The 20,737-nt window shown below is 40.4% G+C and overlaps 1 protein-coding gene across 1 annotated transcript in view; it reads right to left on the minus strand.

The window, feature by feature from the left end:
* Positions 1-11,684, minus strand: part of RAB3C (RAB3C, member RAS oncogene family) — a 126,084-nt gene extending 114,400 nt beyond the window's left edge. The window contains exons 1-2 of the mRNA XM_032096317.1: positions 11,581-11,684; positions 2,131-2,358 (exon numbers count right to left, since the gene is read on the minus strand). Of these exons, the coding sequence (XP_031952208.1) occupies positions 2,131-2,358; positions 11,581-11,604 (252 nt within the window). The 5' untranslated portion in view covers positions 11,605-11,684. The remainder of the gene's footprint in view (positions 1-2,130; positions 2,359-11,580) is intronic.
* Positions 11,685-20,737: the final 9,053 nt, after the last annotated feature.

A 20,737-nucleotide genomic window follows, 5' to 3' on the forward strand; every position in this document is an offset into this window, starting at 1 on the left:
TCCATGCTAGGGATAGACCTGAACACATCTAGATCAATGGATGGCTTTGAGCCAAACACATATTTGTGACACGGAGAAGAGAAACATATACTGGTGTCAAACTAATCACATGACAACATTTTAAACTAGCATTGCTGCTTTTGCTAGGAAAGACATGAACAATAAAATCTACTGTAATGGATACTTGGTGATTAGAATTGTGTAAAAACTACAATATCAACACAATTTTATTGCTCCATTATAAAAAAATAATAAGGCAATGTCAACGCGATCTCCCACATTAAACTACTACAATGAAACCAGCATGATATTGAAGTGTTTTGTATATATCTATATCTATATCTATATCTATATCTATATATCACATTTTATATTCATGGAATATATAGTTACCTAGTATGTACCACTGTTATACTGATGATAATAGTGATAACCTATGCTTAAAAAGGTAGAGAGGCAAAAAGTCTATGTTCCAGTTCTAGGGGGCACAGAACAATAAATCATTTGAGATACCAAGGGCTGAAGCCCAATGAGAAAGAGCCTAGAAAACCCTGGGAAATTATCCTTTGTGCCATATTAAAATATTAAATTTATCTGCTGTTTAAATCATATTTGATGAACTGGTCAGATTTGAACCAAGATTTTCTGAGGCTTAATGGCTGCCCATCAATAAACGAACTTGAAATTATTTGTACTCATGGAAAAAAAAACAGGAAATCTGGGGTTTAAGGCTGTTACAAATGTCTCACAAAGGAAACACTGCTCAAAATCCTCAAGCACCCCAGGAGGACCTGAAGCTTAAACTCCTCATTATTAAAGGTCACGCTATTCCTCCTTCACCTTTTAGTATCACCCTATCACCCAAGAATGATGAGATGTAAGCATCAGTGAATCTGTCCTAAATCCCATCATGTCCTGGAGTGCACCAGGCACAGCCAGGCAAGGGAAGGGATTGTCCCACTCCGCTCTGCACTAGGCAGCCTCACCTCAAGTCCTGTGTGTGGTTTTGGGCACCATAATACAAAAAGGACACAAAAAAATTAGAGAGCATCCAAAGAAGGGACACAAGGCTGGTGAAGGGCCTTGAGGGGAAGCCATATGAGGAGCAGCTGAGGACACTTGGCCTGTTCAGCCTGGAGGAGACCGAGGGGAGACCTCACTGCAGCTACAACTTCCTTTTGAAGGGAAGTGGAGGGGCAGGCACTGATCTCTTCCCTGGGGAGACCAGTGACAGGACTGAGGGAATGGCATGAAACTGTGTCAGGGGAGGTTTAGGCTGAATATTAGGAAAAAGTTTTTTACCCAGAGGCTAGCTGGGTGCTGGAACAGGCTCCCCTGGGAGGTGGTCATGGCATCAAGTCTGCCAGAATTCAAGAAGCTTTTGACAGGACTGTCAGGACTATCCCATGGAGTGATAGTTGGGTTAGTCCTGTGCAGGGCCAGGAGTGGGGTCCCTTCCAGCTCAGGATATTCTGTGATTCTATGGAATAAGTTTTGGTTATTATTTATTTTTGATGAGAGTTTGCGGAAAAGGAAACCTATTCCCTGGTATCTCATTTTTTTCCACTGGGCATCTTTCTACTGTCTCTCGGATATGGGCAAGAGGTTTTGTATGCCTGGGTAACACTGTCTCTTTGCACATGTTTTCTTCCTCAGCAGAAGATGGAAGATGTTTCAGGTGATCCAGATGACAGAACAAAAAATTATGCCTTCTGTTATGCATCCACTGTCATAGCTCCTAAATGAATTCAAAATTTTTAAGGGAAGACACCAGATCCTAAAACTGGTATTTCAAGGTACTTTGATATAACATGTACCACTTTCAATAGTCTACATATTGCACAGGTGTTTATAGCTCACTGCACAGATATTAATATGTATCAACCTGTATTATTTCCTAAAGGAATTTAGTTCATGATAAATAACTGTATTCAATACCTGAAAAATGCTGTTTGCACTCTAATATTCAAGACAGAAAAACTATACAAGAAATAATTAACTGCAATTTCATTCCCATGCTCTCTCTCTATATATAAAATGCTTATGATACTCAACGCAAACCTGCAGTTGTGTAAATGCTATCAAAACTACTACATTTTGCTTAATTCACAGAATTATTTTTTAGCTTACCCAGATCTGTAGTTTAATTCTTTTTTCATTTTTGAAAACTGTTTTTACTTTGAAATCGATCCCAACTGTGCTTACAAATGCAGATGTAAAGGAATCATCAGCATATCGGAACAAAAAGGAGGTTTTTCCAACACTGCTGTTGCCGATAATGAGCAGTTTGAACATGTAATCGAAGTTCTGGTCAGATGTATCTTTCTGGCCATATCTGGAATCTTGAACAGATGCCATCTGTAATTCAAAATAAAAAAGAAATATCTCATTGCCTCTTTTATCATAAAAAATTGAAACATTCAGATTTTATTGGATTTTTTCATACCAGGTATTAATGAAGCTCAAGAAGAATATCTTCCTGAAAGATTAGTAATGTGTATGCTTCAATGTGAACTTCAAGAAAATCACAGAGGTTTAATTCTTTTTTTTTGTGATTCTTGTATCCAGTAGTAGTTCTGGTAGCAAAAGAGGATGTAAACATGACTGGTAACTGGTACCAAAACAAAAAATAATAATTCTAAAAATCCCGGACAATTCCTGAGTATACCACTAAAAATATTTGTTTTCAGAAAATGTGATGAATAGATGGTGAAAATACAATGACACTTCATTTGTACAAGAAAGAAATAAGAGGTCAATAACAATACTGTGTTTTGACACTGTAGGTATATTTCCAAACAGAAACTTAGTAAGTTTTACATCTAATAAAATTCTTGAACTATTTATTTTATTGTAAATATGTTGCTATCTTTTGCCATGCCTATAAACTTACTCAAAGCATTTTGCCTTTACCAGTTTTTAGTTATCATACCATTATATAGTGAGTATATATACCTCTGAAATAAAGTCTTGATTTTTCCCCAGTACTAGTATATTCTGTAGTTTTTTGAATTTTCACTATTAATGCAACATCATCGTAAGTAGTTAGAATAATAGAATGTTAAGGTTTGGAAGGGACATTAAAGATCATCTAGTCCCAACCCCACTGCCAGGGACACTTCCCACTAGACCAGGTTGCTCAGGGCCTTATCTCATTTGCTTTGAACAGCATCAGGGTTGGGGCATCCACAACATCCCTGGGCAACCTGTTCCAGTGTCTCACCACCCACACAATAAAGAATTTCCTGCTAGTGTCTAATATAAATTTCCCCTCTTTCAGTATGTACCCATTCCTCCTTACCCTGCCACTCCAGTTCCTGTCAGACAGTCCCTCTCCAGCTTTCCTGTAGGCCCCTTCAGATACTGGAATGTGTCGGTGAGGTCCCCACACAACCTTCTCTTCTCCAGGCTGAACAGCCCCAACTTTCTCAGCTGGTCTTTGTAGGCCAGGTGTTTCAATCCTTTTATCATCCTCCTGGCCCTCCTCTGGACTTGCTCCAACAGTTCCATGTCCCTCTTATGTTGAGGACCCCAGAGCTGGATGCAGTGCTCCAAGTGGAGTCTCATAAGAGCAGAGCAGAGGGATAGAACCTCCCTCAGTCTTCTGGCCACTCTCCTTTGGATGCAGCCCAGGATTCCCTTGGCTTTCTGGGCTGCGAGCACTCAGTGCCCGCTCGTGGTGCATTTTTCATCAGCCATCACACCCAAGTCCTTCCCCACAGGGCTGCTCTCATTGACTTCTCTGCCCAGCCTGTTGGTGTGTCTGGGATTGCCATGACCCAGGTGTAGGACCTTGCACTTGGCCTTGTTGAACTTCATGAGGTTTGCAGAGGCCCATCTCCTAACTGTGTCAAGGTCCTGCTGGATGCCATCAACATTTCAAAATGTGAGTCCTTAAAATACAGTTTTTAATCCTGAATAAGCAGAGATTAGTGAATATTGTTAAAGAGCAACCTACTTTGCTCTAGGGACTTCAAAGATCATGGATTCCATTTATAAAACGTACACCTTAGGCTTTCACGAACATTTCAGAGATTAACATAAAAACCTGACCAAAGTTCTACCTGGTCACAAAAATAAAGAACCTTGAGTGTTTCATCCAAGTTTTTTTTAAAAAAAAAAAAAAATTAAATATTTTGAGAGCCTGTGGAGGTTTTTGAATGTGATTATTCTAAGAGCAACACTTTTGCATGCTGATTTGAGACAGAAAGACAGACACCATAACCTAACATAAAGGCTTACAGAAAATCAGCTCATGTAAAAGCTTTCTAATTTAGGCATCTCAGAATGCATTTGGGCAATCAGAAAGGACAACTGGAACCAGGGTGAGAGATGTGCACTAACCCATACTCTCAGCAGAATTTTAGTTACTCTGTAATTGTTTCAAGCTAATTCTTCTATCTCATATCATCATAAACATTATGCCAGCTTCTTTGGACTACTGAAGAGGCATATAAGAGTGGGGACAAAAAGTTCTGAAGAAGACATTGGAAGTAGCAAGCTTTTAATAGAAAATTCAGTGTCAGACATATTTCATAAATGATACAGTAGGGAGTGTCTGGTTTCAGAATTCAATTTCAGAATTACCTTCCTCATTAAATGTAGTATTGAGTACCCACATGCTCATAACCTGAGTGCTTGCATTAGCCTTAATATTTATTCATTTCTTCCTCAGGTATGCAACAAAGAAGCTTTAGAATAAAAACCGGAATATTGGCAGGCATACACATTACTAATCTTTCAGCTTTCTGATTTCTTCTATAGAAAAGACAGAAACCTTCACTACTGTCCTGTATGGCATAACTATTTGGGGACATTTTGCTTAGAACACAAGAAAAAGAAAATCAAACGTTGCTTATATGAGTCTACTCACAAGTCGCTGCAAAGCAGTGTAACACAGGGCATGCTGACATTGTGCAGAGTTTGCAACAAGTCAATGAAGTCTATCAGAGCAAAGTCTGCAGTGGCTATGGGTGCCAGTGTGTCACCACAGAGTGACAGCCTGTTCCACTGCCCTTCCAGGTCCTCTCTGCTGTGCTGTAGCTGATAGCAGTAGTTACCACTTATAGCAAGGAGGAACGTCATATTCTTTCCTTATTTTATCTCCTAGGAAGACTTTCACATCGCTTGTTCAACCAGTTTAAGATTTACAAAGAAAGGTTTAAGCTTTCATGTATTTGTTGCCCTGAGTCCTATGAAGCTTACAATTCATCTCCATGTACTTTAATGCCTGACATTTCAGAAACAGTATGACTCAGTGCGCAGAGAAATCAGGAGATCTGGATTCTGATAATAGTCCTGATAAACCATGTATATTGTGTAGCCTTCCTGAGTAAGAATGTGTTTCCTGTGGATAGTTTTAAACATAGAGTTTACCCACAGAAATTTCAGTGCTCCTCTAAATTAATGTGGTTATATGCATTAACTATGCAATAGTTTCCTTAACATTTCTTTAAAAAAAAAAATAAAACCCAACACCTTCACTGTGCCATGAACTTACGAAGTCATAATTTGTAATATCATAGGCAGAATTACAGGCATGTTGAACATAGAATCAGGGGCGGGAGTATGTCTGCTTATTACAGGATGCAAAAGGCATAGGAAAGGCATAGGAAAGGACTCATTTCTCCAAGAGGATTAGTGAGGTAATAATTGAAACTGTTTGGAGAGACTAACTTTAGCCTAGAGAGCCAGTCTCCCTAGACTACTGATAGTGATCCTTTCTCCTGTCCAAAACTCAAATGAGCCTGCACTTATGTGAAGAAACCTCAGACTCCATGCAGTTGCTAAGACTTTGCCATTACTTCCCAAACTCACTCCTTCTGTAGTCAGCAAAGAGACAAATTCTTCCAAGCACAATCCACATTAAGCTCACAACCTAAATGATACCCTAAAGAAATACCTATAATTCTGCTGGCTGCAAGAGAAATCTAGATGCTTGGTCCTCTTGAACTTTTTGAGTAAGCCTGCAGAGCTTCTCTTTCTTAAATGCAAGCTGCTGACTTAAAAATTAATTATCGAATGCACTGTAATCCACTTCCCAAGGTATTACTATGTCAGTTCGCTCCTGACAGTACTTGTCCCTACTATTGGAGGCATTTGTAAAAGAAATATGAAGAAGTTAGTGCTGATGCTATGTTCCTCTTTTGGAACTGATGCTGGAAGCAATCACTAGGAATGCTGTGTTCCCACCTGTAATTAAACACTACATACACGGATAAGAACCAAACAAACCTCACTAATATTATGATATTCTGTCTCAAAAAAAGTAAAATGCATACTTTTATTTCGACAAAGTTCTTTTCTCAAAGGTTAAATGGATATATTAAATGAGCATCACTTTCAACAAGACACACTGAGTTTTCTCTTCAGTACAATTTTGCTCTTATTTAGTAAAATTGAAGAGAAAATGCACAAGGTTATTTTCATTAGCATGAAAGCAGTCTCAAGCAATTTCCTAAAGGGCTTGGGACAGACTTGAAGAGTCCACTGAGAATTCTAAGCTCAAGACAATGAACAGGAAACCTATAGACAGGAGATCTCACACACTTGCTCCTTATCAAAGCCAGGGGGAGTTACGTTGCCAGTTTGAATATGGTGCAAAGACAAAAAAAGGATAGTTTTGTATGCTTCACTGCATAGAGCATATCTCTAAACTCCTTAAACATGGATTATTTAAGGGCATAGGCAAGTTTAATCATCAAGCAAAGTTTTCTGCTCAGATCCAGGTGCTTTCCAAGTCTCCTGTTTAGCTGTTTCCTTGATCTCAAAAGAAATGGTGAAAACAGAGCAGGGTGGAGAACAGATGTCAGAAAAACTGTGTTTACCTGCCACCTTAATGAACATAACAAAACATTTGGCTATGTTACTCTTTATGCCTTGGCAGGCCTCATTCTTTGACAGAATCAATTTGAACAGCTTTCTTCCTTCAGCAGAGCAGGATGCTGTGACCTCCCTGGCCTGCACACAACTTCAGTTTGCACTTATATATGCACCCCACTCTGCATGCTTAATGCAGGATGAATTGCCCCTGGAAAATATGATGCAAAAGGCAAGAAAACCTGAGATTGAAAACACTGAGATTCATTCCTTCACGCCCTTAGCAAAAACGTTGTTTTCTTTTAAAAACCCTAGTAACTGGCATGTCTTAAAGGAAAAGATTGTAAGTCCAAAGAAAATGTCTTGCTTCTATGTGCAGTGAGGATTGATACAGACTAGCAAATTTACAGTTGTTTCAAAGTGCAACACTCTCTTTCTATCTACAGTGTTGTTACAGCCCACCCCTGAAAGTGGGGTAACTGAGCTCCTTTTTAACAGATCCCTTCGAAGGATTAGGGTGAAACACCACTGACTGACCAGTGTTTATACATACACAGTTGCAGTGGAAAGAGAAACTCTTCTTTCCTATATATAGGGTAGAAATATATACACTTCTATTTCTTTCCATACAGAAACTGACTTTATTTGATATAGTTGATATTTTAGTAAAAACAGAGTTTTCTGGCCATGCAGCCTTTGGAGAGGTGATCTTTCTGTCTTTTATAAAATATAATTAGTCAAACATAATCAATGGATATTGAAACAAAGGAATACAATGGAAAAATTCAACAAGTGTAACTCATCAAACTATGTAGGATGTGCAAGTGTGTGACACTTACCGCACATTAGTTGTCTTTCATGTGTAGATCAAACGACATCATCAGAGTAGTTAAAATTTTACCAAAATACTTATGTATAAGAACACTGTGACAAATAACCCAATCATGAAGAAATTAATTCCTTTTGAGGTGAAATACGAGATTAATCTAGGGACTGGATTTTATTCTTAACTCTTTGAGAGGCATCCCATGACTTCCATGACTTTTGTTTTCTTCTCTTCTACATCTTGGACAAACTGCTTAATCTCTTGTATTTTTGGTGTGATCTCAACAAATACATGGATATCCACAGATGCAGACCACAGCCAATGCTCACAAATCCTTATAATTTATTTTTTAACTGACCAATTAGTAAGAATTAACAGAGTTCAGTAGACAATGCACCAGCCACTTATTTGGAATTTACTGATTGCCAGCCATCTGCAGAGAACAGCTTTTAAACTAATGTACTTGGCAGCATCAGGACAAGCTTATCTGCTTCAAGGTATTACAAGGTCAGAATCATGCATATATGTAAATGTATCATAGTGCAATTAGAAACCTGTAGTTCAAAGTTCAAAGGGTTTTTTAAGCAGAACACTGAAATGCAAATTTGGGGAATATCAAGATGATACTGAGATGCCCAAAACATTTCAGAGAAGCTCTACTTGCTTCATATCAGCAAAACTAGCATGTATATGGCCACACTGTCAGGAGCTGCCCAGAACAGTAGAATTTAAGGTGAATAAAAACCTTGGCATAAAAAACTGGCAAGGCTCTAACACCCAGATTCTTGTGGTGGGCTAGTGAATTATCCTTCATTTCCTTTTCTTTAACCTGAATTTACTTTGTCCATGAAAAGGCTAGCTTAGGAAGTGTATTTCTAATTCCCACTCTAGGTAGTATGTTAAAATCCCCTTCTCCAAGCAGTGGCAAAACCAGAGATACAGACCTAAGTGGGTTAGTCTAACACAGGATGTCAAGAGGCCACCAAAAAAGTGCAGCTATGAAAAGAAAAAATAAAAGCTGTGTCAGCCCAGTTACTCCAGCACAAATAAATTTAGATTTAGCAGGGAATATGAAAATGAAAACGAGATGGCTAAAGCCTTCTGCCATTTCCTCTATTTAGTACAGCACTCAGAGTCATGAGAATAGGAAAGGCTCTGCACCTTTTTTGTTTGCCAGAGAAGCTGCATCAGGCTAAGAGACTAAATGAAATACTAATGCCACTGTCTAGGGCACTAGTGAGACAGCATTAGTGACAGTTCTGGTCAAGTGTGTTTATGAAAGCCAAGTTCAAACTGCAAAATACCCAGAAAGGTTAACAGGAAGATCAGAAGAATGAAGAGTTTATCTTACGACAGAAATAAAAACCAAACCAAACCAAACCAATCAAACCAAAAAAACACTAAACAAAACATACACTTGTTTCTCTGGATAGTAATCTGGTCATGATGCAATGAGAAGTATTTAGATTGATGTATACTGGAGCAGACGCTGGATGTTAACAACAGTATAAACTAGCCCTGAGTGCCTCTGAGCTGGAGATTAGTAAGATTACAATCAGATAAGGAGCGAAACTAGAAGAGAGGGAATTGGTGTATGAATCACTGAGAATTTCCCACTGAACCTTCACTTTCGAAAGTACCATGAAAGCCTTGGGGACGCTATTGAGAGAGATACATAGACACCTCAAGTAATTCAGACCAATCTTTAAAAGAGTATGCAGAAACCATACGGAATTCAGTGTTTCACAGAAAAGAGAGTTCATTGCTTTTGAACTAAAAACCTCTGCATGGCCATAAGCACTGCTGAGTTTTATATCTGTTCTTTGAACACGTGGCTAAAAAAATGAAAATAGTCACAAACTGATCCAGATTCAGCTACATGCAGCAGATGACAGCGGCAAACTTTTACAATAGACAACTTTTCCCTGGAAGGACTGTCTTTCTGGTGATTGCAGTCCCTTCCTGTCTTCAGAGAAATGGCATGAGCTTGAGATTGAAACAAAGAACTCACAAACATAGAAAGACAGCAACAGTGCTCAGGCCCTTTTTTTCATCCTGATAAAATGTTTTAACATTTTAGTTTTCTTTTAAATTATTGCTTGATGGAAATGGAAAAAAAATGCTTACTCTCTGCTCTGAGTTGTTTTTGATGTGATCAACAGACACACACTTGATCACTCTTTTTCTTGCTCTACAATTCAGAAATGGTAGCTTTGTAACAGACTTACAAATTGTTCTGTGCAAAGAAGCAACTACATTCGTTTCATGTAATAGGAAATCACATAGCTAAAAAAAAGTAAATCTAGCAAGTAGTTCAGCCAGTCTAAACCCCATTTGAACAAGGTTCAATCATATTAGCCTAATGTTGGAAAACAAAAGATTCTGCAGAAGAATAATCCACAACAGAAAACTGGTTTACTAGAATCTTTTATAGGAATAATACATGGGTATGCTGGCAATAATGCAAGTGGAAGAAAGGAAAAAAAACCTGCAGAAACTACAACTGAAAATCAAATTGTGTGTGCCAGACTGCATTTTCACATTTTGGAAAAATCCAGATGCATATGATTATAATTTTGAATGAGATATACTTAAAAATAGACACTGTTTGACCATGTCAGCAGTCTAGAAAAGATTGAATTTATAGGGGGGTTTGTAGATTTCTGTTGTCTCTCATTATTCTGAGGCTGCATTTCTGCTGACTTTTACTCAATTATGTTTAACAATAATTCCATTTGTTCTGACAATCTGGAAAAAACCCAAGAAGTTGTTCTCTGATTGTCTAGCAATTTTTTTTTTCCTAATATCTGAACTCTCCTTTCTTTAGATTCTGTTTTAATGTTGCACCACCATTTTGTTTCCACAACTACTTAAGAACTTTGGTGAATTTAACAATCTGTCAAAAATGTGTCAAATACAATTGAGACCAATCTACAATTGTCACCCTCTCCTAGCAAAATTTCCTTTAATGAAATGCTCTCCAAAGCCAATACATACTAAATGTATCTTCAGTAGATAAATAAATAAGTGAATAAATGGCAAACACCACATAAACATTTCTGACATATACGTGTAGCAGGCAAAAAGATGCAAATCTTCCCTTAGCCAGAAATTTTATTACTGCCAGAGTAGATATCCAGCATGAAAAACATTAGCTAACAGGGCTGCAGTTCATAACTTAAATCACAACAGACTTCACACTTGATTGCAAAATGATTGTTACTAATCCACTTTTCTACTGAAAAAAGAGTCATGTGTTCAAATGTATAGTCTGGGGGCTCCAAAGCTCCTGTGTGGGACTACAAAACAGGCCAAAATTAATAACTGAAGTACAGTTCACCAGCAAAAAATGTTTTGAGACAAAAACCCAGAAACTGCTGAAAACTCTGCATAATGCAACTTGTATTTGTATAGCATCTGCTCATCCAGCGCTAAGGGGTATTATATCTTCCCATACATAAAAGCTGCTGAAAAGGGGCCCCTCTTTGCTACCCCCAGCTCTAGCCACGAGCCACCTCTCCCCAGCGTAGGTGGACAACTGCTCCATGACTACACAGGTGGAGGCATCGTGCCAGCTTCCTGCGCACCTCGGCAGGACCTCGGCACAGCTCATCATCCAACACCTGACAGCCAGTCACTCCCCGGAGAGCTGCGACCGGCGCTCAAGGGGCAGGATCTGAAAAAGATAGGACGATGTGCCCGAGTGTGACTCGAAACCCACCCGCGGCCCTGCTGCCCCGCGACGGGCACCCTCGCCCGGGGACACGACTCCTCGCACATGCCCCGGGCCCGCACACGCAAGGGGTGTCCTCACCCGCTGCCCGCAGCAGCAGAGCCGGCCCGGCGGCCCGGGCGGAGGGGCTCCTGCCCCGTCCCGGCTCTCGGCTGCACCGCGCCCGCCGCACCCCTCGCTCGGCTGCGGCCCGGGGACCGACCTGCATGGAAGCTTCGTGCCTCATCGCCGGGCGCGGCCCCGCCGCCCGCCCGCTGCCGCTGGCTCCCGCACGCCGACAGCCGCCGCCGCCCGCCCGGGCTCTGCCGGCAAACCCGCGTCGCGATCAGCACCGGAGCTGTCCCCGCTCCGCCCCCGGCCCGCCCCGCCCCCGCTCCCGCGAGCCTCCGGGAGTCGAAGTCCCGCTGCCCGGCTTCCTCTCCCTCGGCCCTGGGAGAAGAGACTACAGCTCCCGGAGTGCTCGGCGCCAGGCCGGGAGGGGGCGGGGGCGGAGCGGGCAGCGCGACGGCGGGGCGAGCGCGGAGCTCCATGATCCCGGCTCGGGGCCGCAGAAGGCGGCGGGGCCGGGCAGCGCGGGCGCCTTGGTGGGGCGGGGGCGGGCGCGCTGTACCCGTGCTGCGGCGAAGAGCGGAGACGGAGCGGGCGGAGCCCACGCTCCCTCTGCTCGGCGGATGCGCTGCCCCTCCCGGCCCGACCGGCCGCAGCCAGGAGGAGCAGCGCCGGCCGGGGGAGCGCGGGCGGCGCTCGGGGCGCCGCGGGAGCCGCTCGGGGGAGCGGGGCGGGCTCAGCCGGGCCCGGGCGCGGCGCTGCACAGCGCCCTCTGCGGGCCGGGGGAGGGCGGGCCGGCAGGCTCCGCGCCGCGGGGCCGCTCCCGCCCCGTCATCCCGCTCCCGTCCTGTTTTCCCGCTCCCGTCCCGTTATCCCGCTCCGGTTCTGGCTGGGGGCAGCCATTTTTGATGTCTGTACTGATGTCATTATGAGGTGGTGTTTAAACGTCGTCCAAGAAGATGTTTTAAATATCTGTCTCAGCAGGTCTTGCATAACCCCATCCTCTAATGAGGACCCCATACTTACCTTGGGCCCAAATGGACAGGTCTACAAAGGGTAGGAAAATGTACAAAGGGTGTTGGAGCCAGATTTAAGATTTGGCATGTTCTGCTCTAATGAAACGGTGAAGATGAGATATGGGTGACTCACTCTGGGGATGTCTGCCCAAGGTTTGAGAGCTGGATACATCCCAGGCAGAGGAAAGGGCAGGAGAAGGCAGCAGTGGTGGCTGAGGCAGCATGGAAACAGCAGTTTGACCAGTGGGTTATCTGCTTTACATATGTGGTATACACTGCATTGTGGTGGTCTGTTAACCCCCTGATTCTGTATGTTACCCCGGTTCCCTCCCTAGCCTTGGCCACTCCCTCGGTTTCTCCCTCTTTGCTTCTTTACCCCAACCCCGCCCAGGGACCGCCCTTGGCCCCCTTACAAAACCACCCCGCACTCAGCCTACGAGGTCTCTCCGCCTCTGAACATCGTGGGAGCGAGATGTGATTAAAGCCATCTCAAACCCTCATGAGAGACCCTTCTCTACCTTCTTTACCACCACTGCGTTGTAACACTGCTAGCTGCCAGAGCCAGATTGCGGGGCTGTCTGAAATTGACTCTGGGATGCCACTAGTCACACGGCCCTAGGAAGCCCTCACTGAGCTTTCAGGCAGTAGCAGCCTGCTAGACAGAGTCCAGTGGTTACAGCATTGCATGAAGTGAAGCACCCATAGGAGCTGTGACATGAGCAAATTGTGTCATAGAGACATGAATATGGATTAAAGTGTACGCCAGAAGAAATTTCATTCCAGCTTTGCAAGTTTTTAATGTACTTTGCAGCTGTTTATACCTACCCCACTATAGTAAGAAGATAGGAAGTATCTTTTTCAAAGACATTTTTGGAGCTCACCTTTTTTTCCTGCATGAAACACAGCATGTTGATCTTTCTGCCATTGTGGGCATGTAGATATCTTGAATTTGCTCAGCATTTTAGACCCATCTGTATGAGTGTATACACACATGAGCAGCTAAGAGTCGCTTTTGGGTTTTCTTAATGCATGCAATTTAGTCTTACTATTGATTTTAGGTGACTATCTACCAAAAATCCTGAGTAGCAACCCATTTCCCTCTGAATACAGGGCATATTATATGTTATCAATTTCAGTTAGGAAACAAACAGAGAGCTTTTTTCTCCTATGAAAGCTTTTTTTCATGGAGTTTTGGTTTTAGAAAGTATTATAAATACATCACATTATCCTGAATGTATTAAACTATAGTTTTCCATAAAACATTTCTCATTCTGAAATGTCACTTTAAATCTTAGCTGAATCGATATTTGAAACCGTAGATTCAAGTATTCAGAGAAGGTTTTGATTATGGAATTTAGAAAATAGATACTATGGATTTATTATTATATTAAACTTTTAAAGTAGATTTACTGCAGATACATTAGAAATTACAAGACTTGAATGATGCCAGGTTCCCAAATTTATCCCAAGACAAAGATCCTCCACATCTTTTAATTATATTTTTATTTATCTTAGCATTAAAGTCTTGAAGCAGTCTCTCACCTAAAATCTCCACAGGCAACTATCAATAGAACATAAATCTGTGTGACTTTTACACTGTCATATGTCCTTCTGTAAAGCATGGGATTTATTTTCTTGTAATGCAAATGTTAAAGTAAACAGCATATCTGCATAAACAATATTTTTCTGTTTCTTTCTTTTATTTTCAAATGCTAAAAATTGCACAATTAACACTGATTTTGTAGAATCATAGAGTGGTTTGTGTTGGAAGGATTCATCTGGTTCCAGCTCCCCTGCTGTAAGCAGGGACTCCAGCCACTAGAGCAGGTTGCTCAGAGCTCCATCCAGCCTGGCCTTGTTATTTTTCATTGTGTGTTGGTTGAAGAGATGATACATTTGTTACCCCATTTTTGCCTCTTATTTATTGTCTGGCAGAAACTTCATCTTTTTCTTTCTGTCTTCTTCAGAGGCTTTTGAAGATGGTATCAGAAAGAAATGGACCAGAACGGAATAGTATAGTGCTAGACACAAACAAGTTTTTGTAGCTCAAGCATGGTAGTCCAGTGGTCTACTGTGATGATACTCCTGAATACTCTTGTCCACGGAGCACTGTGTTCATGAGGCAGCAGTTTCTGTTGATTACTAATTACTGGGTCACAGTACATTAACATTTTTGAAGCACAGTGTACTTGAAGCTCCCTTTTAAACATAATTTCTATGAATTAAGTATTTTCACCAGGTGTTAACATATAGGGGACCCAGGTAAGTAAAATGTCCTATTCTTTTAACCAGGCGTAGTAGAAACACCAGAGGACTAGTCATGAATATCAATTCAGATTTTCAGCTGTGTTGATTATACTAACTCCTTTTCATTTGCTTTTCCTACACACACAGGAATGATTTTCTTTTCCCATACAAAATGCCAGATTATGGGATTCACAGAACAAGTTGGTCATGACTTGCTAATTGAAACTAAAGAAAGTAAGAGAAGTATTAATTTTCCTTAGGTTATGGCAAAAACGTTTTCAAATAACATAAGTCATCACAAAAGCTAGCCTAGAATGAACATGCTGCCTATGAGATAGTTCATGCAGTCAAACTGACTTATGTAGATGTAGAACAGGGTGACTTTAGGACACTTTTTAATCCTTGTAACACATTTTAGCTTTTGCCCAAAACACTATTCAACAGCACATAGAAGACAAACAATAATTTTCAAAGATGCATATGAAATGTAAGAAAACTTGTAATAATAAAGGCACCGGGAGGCAGCTGGTTTGTAACCAAGTGAGTTATTTTGGATGCATGCACTCTGGAATGATGGAGACATTAAGAAAGCTGTTTCTCAGTTTTGCACTAGAGGTCTACATAAGTAAAGATAACACAGATGCAATGTAATTTCACAAGTTCAGTGCATATATTGGGAGCAAATATTCTCTGTGCTTTCAAAACTTTCAAAGTGGAGGCCATGCTGTAAAATTAGCAAATAGGTAAGATTCAGAAGTAGACGACATCTGAGTTAATATGGAGAATAATAAGGCAAATACAGTTAAATAATGATCATAGTTCCTTTCTTGTAATCCTTAGATCAACATACAAATCCTTTCAATTTTTGATTTAAGAAAATAAAAGTTCTTGCTAGCTACAAAATTCTAGCCATTTTGGAAGATCTGTACCTCTTGACAACGATTCCTGTCATGTTCTCTTCCATAAGGTCAAATAGCTTTCTTTTTTTCCCCTGACCTTTCAGAAAACAGTATTGCTTTTACTCCAGTGTGCCATTTGACTTATCCTGGGATTGGACTTTGGATGCAGAGAACAGAAAAAAAAGGGAGTCATGAGTCTTTCACTAAGCAATAAACGTTGTTCCTCCTGGCTCAGTCTGTCATGTTTTCAAATCTGGCTTATGATTGTAAAATGTAAATGTTGAAGTGTGCCTTCTTTAAATATTTCTTTTAAAAAAAATAAGTATGAGATCTTTTGACTAGGTAAACAGGAAATGTAGAGAGCAAGAAAATTATGATTAGAGATCTCAGGAATGTTTCTTTCCAGTTTTAAACATTTCATCAAGAAGGCAGGCATAAATTAACAAAATACAGTTCTGAAATTAAGCTACAAATTGATAGTGTATGTGACACTGAGACAAGATCTGTCTCAAGCACAGATCTCCGATACACACCCATTGAAAAAAAATCTGTGGAGAGTTCTTGTCAGGTTAGAAGACAGATAAAGTACATAGAATCTTGTCATGGAGTAAACCATGTTGTATTTGCAACAAATGAAGATTCTTCACTGCTGTATAGATACTTGGGTTTGTGACCTTGGCAGATTCTGCAAATCCGTAAAATCCCAACAGACCAGACTCGCACGTCAGGCCGCATGACAGCACGCTGCTGATGCATGAACTGCAGATGCCACAGTAGTGAATGAGAAAGCAGTTGGTAAAAGAACAAGTCTGATGCTCATCACATGAGACTTGACAGGTCTGCATTACGATGAAAGACAAGCAAACAGTTCTGTCAGGGATTTTTTTTCCTTCTTCTGATTCTCAGAACAGAAGATACTGTTGGTCTATTCACTGTTAAACTTTGCAACCACTAGAACTGTAACATAGAACTGAAATGCAGCTTTTCATCTTGTGGATAAGGGGCCAGCATAAATCACTACAGTTTTGCTGTTGGTGTAAATGAACACTGGGGTAATCTGCCTTTGCACTGTTGTTGCCATGGCTGCTGGGTCACAGCACCACATGCACCATCACATTTCGTGCACCTTCATAGTCTACATGCAATGGTTTCATTGGTGTATAGAAAGGGGAGAACTTGTGATTTTCACTTTCTATTGCATAGCACCATGGTCTTGTCTACAGTAAGGGTCACGCAGGTCTGTAGAGATCAAACAGGCATTTCACACTCCTCTCTTTGAAGGCATCTCCCTATACTGTGTGTCCTAGGGCTGAAGAACAAAAATGTCTAACTCTTGACTCATCACCACCTATTCATCTGCACGTCCAGTGACCTATCCAGGCATGGGCAAAAATGCCACCTGGAGCTGAAGGTGGCAGTAACATGTCATCTGGCACAGATTTTGGTACCAACTGTAACTTCAAAAATTTTAAAAACATCTGCTCAGCTGTTTCCTGAAAAAAGGCCTTACACTTAGAGTCTGCAAACCATTCAAGAGGAGTTCAAAGTGATGTATGTTCATCATGAGGGGCAGATGGTGATCAAAGATTATAGAGATTATGGAACTAAAACCCATGCTTGGAATTGTGCATGTACCTGCAGAGATATTTACTAGCAGTGCATGCACAGTCAAATTTAAAAATGCATTTAAATTACATATCAAATGTATTACTTTTGTAATGCTTTTGCAACAGGACTTCTATTCATGGTGAAATGTCATTACCATAAACTTTCTGTATGTCAGAAGAATGGTTCTGCTATTGTGCATGCATTCCTGTACCATTATTCACAAGGTCTGGCCTAGACAAGAGGAAGCTCTGATGGCAGAAAAGGGTATACATTAATTTCTATAAAACAGATAAATATTTAAGCATGGCCAACAAAATTGTTCTGTCATGTCTGTGATATGCCACATCACAAATCTAGATGGTCACTGGATGACACTGATGACTCAGTGCTGACAACAACTCAGATCAATCAGATTGACCTAGAGAGAGGGGTTCTGCTCTGGTAGGAATTTTCACAGTTTGTCCTGTCAAATAATTTCTGCACTGCCAAAAAGGTTGTTAAAACAACATAGCAGCGAATGCTGTGTAATTAATTAATATGCTTAAGGTTCTGCAGAATGGCCAAGGGAACCAGCAGCCATAAACAATGGGGTTTAGGCTCTCAAACCAAGCAGTTTGATTCTTTTTCTACTCTTGGTGAGAGGCTGGTTGGTTACAGAAAGAATCTGACCAGTTTTTTCAGATATACACATAGTCAGTGAGATGTGTGGATGCTGTGTTGATTCATTTTGCATTTGACTTAGGTCTGTCTTCCCTCTGTATGATGTTAGCATAGAGCTTCCAGTAATTAGTGGAAATGATAGCTACTGCTATAGTTCATTAATTCTTCTACAGTTCACTAGATTTTATTTTGAAAGTTTCTGCTATAGTAACTATGGACTTTAGTAAAAAAAAAAAAGGTGAAAAGAAGACAGAACTGAAAGAACTGCACGTAGTCAGTTTGTGTATTTTTCAGCCAGAAATATAAAAATGAATGAGGAAACAAATATATTCACATCTAGCTCTAATATAATTTAATCTTTCTTGCTTTTTCTCCTCTGATAAGCATTTCAAGACAGAAACACAGTTGCTGCTAATGATATCATGGTGATTTTATCAAGTACTTCCATGAATACTCTGCAGCTGTGTTAGAAGAGGCTGTTGTGGAAGGAAACAACCCAATAGCTATTTTTGGGTCCCTTAGCTACGCATGACTGAGGAAGAAAAAGAATCATTGCTTGATTTTCTATTCTGCATAGGTACTTAAAACACCAATCATCAGACCTACTCAGACATCAGTCCTATTTCATCAGGGGTATGAAGAATAAGCCTCTGGAGGTCAAATATGAGGATGTAATTCTGTGAGGTGCTGATCCCCTGTAGATCTCATTAGCTTTCAGTTAGAGGCATCCACCTTCTCTCAGATCTGAAAACTTGGGCTGAAAATCAAAACTGAGGAAGGAGCTCCAATTCAGCCTTAAATGTCAGATCAACTTCATAATCATTTGGAGTCTTTAAAAGCAGCTAATAATTTGTTCAGCCGAGTAGAGATGTTGAGTGGTTGGCAGATTCCATACATTATTAATGACATATTGTCTATCTGCATTTTGCTCCTTATTTCCAAGTTAAATGCTTCCACAGTTCCCTGTCTTCCTTGTTATACATGCAGTACATTATCATGCTAGGGAGCTGGCAGTAGCCTTTAGCATTAGGTCACCATTATTTCCATTAAAGGGGAGCATTTCCATTGTCTCAGAGAAATCACCATATCCTGTCTCTAATATCTGCAACTGCCTCTTAATCCATTTGGTGTGTGGTGTGTTCATATTTCAGATGTCTGTTTCCTTCTCTTGCTTTTACTTATAGCAAAATTCTACACACCTCACCAAAATAACAACTGAATGTGAACATCTGAACCTCGGGGCAAGTTCAGCCGTAGTATCTCGGTTTAGCTCACTGTGCCTGGCAATCCTATGGGCATGCTCATTTGGCATGCAGGGCTGAGGGTGAAGAGGAATTAATCAGGAAGGGAATTAATCAGTCTGTTTACATAGTCTGTCCCAAGTGCTCTGGAACTTGCAAATTGTGCAGCAAATGAGAGCATAAAAGCAGGAAGCTAAAGACGGGATGTGTTGTATTGATGTTTTGCAAATGAACCCAGTTCTGTCATCATGACTTCTGCATAAGGTACTGAGAAAAATTCTGGCAGCTGGCCATAGAGAGCACAGTTAGATATTCTCTGCAGAAACCATTGTGTCATTTTAAGACGTTTCACGAAGCAGGCCAGTTTCTGACCAGAGTCAATGATGGGTCACAAGTAATTTCATTAGCTGTTCCTCTGCAGTAGCATTTTCTAGCAAGGAGGAGTAACATACAGTCATCAGGGAAGGATCCCTTACCTGCCATGATTCAGAGAAACTCTCAGTACAGCCAGGTTCCATGTTTCTCATTTTCAACATGCCTAATTGGAGTCTAATCTGCATACATTCTCACAAATGCAATCAAAATGCCAAGCTGCTTGTTATGGAAGTCTGAGTGTGGTCAGAAATCTGCTTGAAAGTAGATTTGGATTCTGCCTTTCCCACTGACTCATTGTTGGCTTAAGAAAGTCCCTTTGTCTCTGTTTCTTTTTCTGTAAAATAAGATAATATTGTTATCTCATTATAGTTGCTGCTGTCATTGGAGTGTTAGGAACAAAAAAAAAAAACAAAGGTTGGAAGAAAAGAAATGAGGAAATTAATTATATTATGTTCTTTGAAAATTGTGCATAATATGGTCCATCAAAAGTGAGATACTTACAAATAAGTACAGAAACAATAAGCAGACAATTATTCTTAAAGAAGCATATGTCTATATATTTGCTGAAGAAGAAAAATTAATTATTCAGTTGGAACTCTATTCTATGAGAATCTTCTTCCTATATTTCTGGTAACTGTAACAAAATGCAGAGGAATGAGAATTAATGCTGTGCTGGCAATAAATTTTAATCTTGCTTTGGATTTGCTAGCATTTACTGGTATAGCTTTTAATACTGCATTTTGCTTGTTCAAATAACTGCATTTTGTAGTTAACAAGTAAAAATATTACTTCAAGAAAATTCAAGATTAGTGAGAATATTATATTTTTTAATATTTATCCAAGTCTTGCTAGTTGCTTTGCATAGCAGAAGGAAAACAAGAAACAAATATGGCATACACAGTTCAAAAATTATCTACTGAGATATTCTGGTTAGGTTTTCAGCAGGGCCTGATGGTTTCTGTTTACAATTTTTTCTCACTTATGAACCACTTTTTATGTTCTTTGTGTAGGTACACTCAGAAGGAAGGATTTACTTTAGGCAGTACCTGCTTCCTCAGATTTTAGTACATTATTATTCTCATCTGGTTAGAAATGCGAAACAAGGTCATATGGCTCTAGTTTCAGGAATATGAAATGCAGATTTGCGCCTGATAATCTAATTTGCCTCTAGGATTACCTTCATAATTACTCACCCGTCAACCTCATAAAGCAAAAACATAAGGAATGCGGTAATGTCAACTTTTTTGTATTCATCCAGTGTACCA

This window comes from Corvus moneduloides, chromosome Z, assembly GCF_009650955.1.
Source record: "Corvus moneduloides isolate bCorMon1 chromosome Z, bCorMon1.pri, whole genome shotgun sequence".
Classification (NCBI taxonomy): domain Eukaryota; kingdom Metazoa; phylum Chordata; class Aves; order Passeriformes; family Corvidae; genus Corvus; species Corvus moneduloides.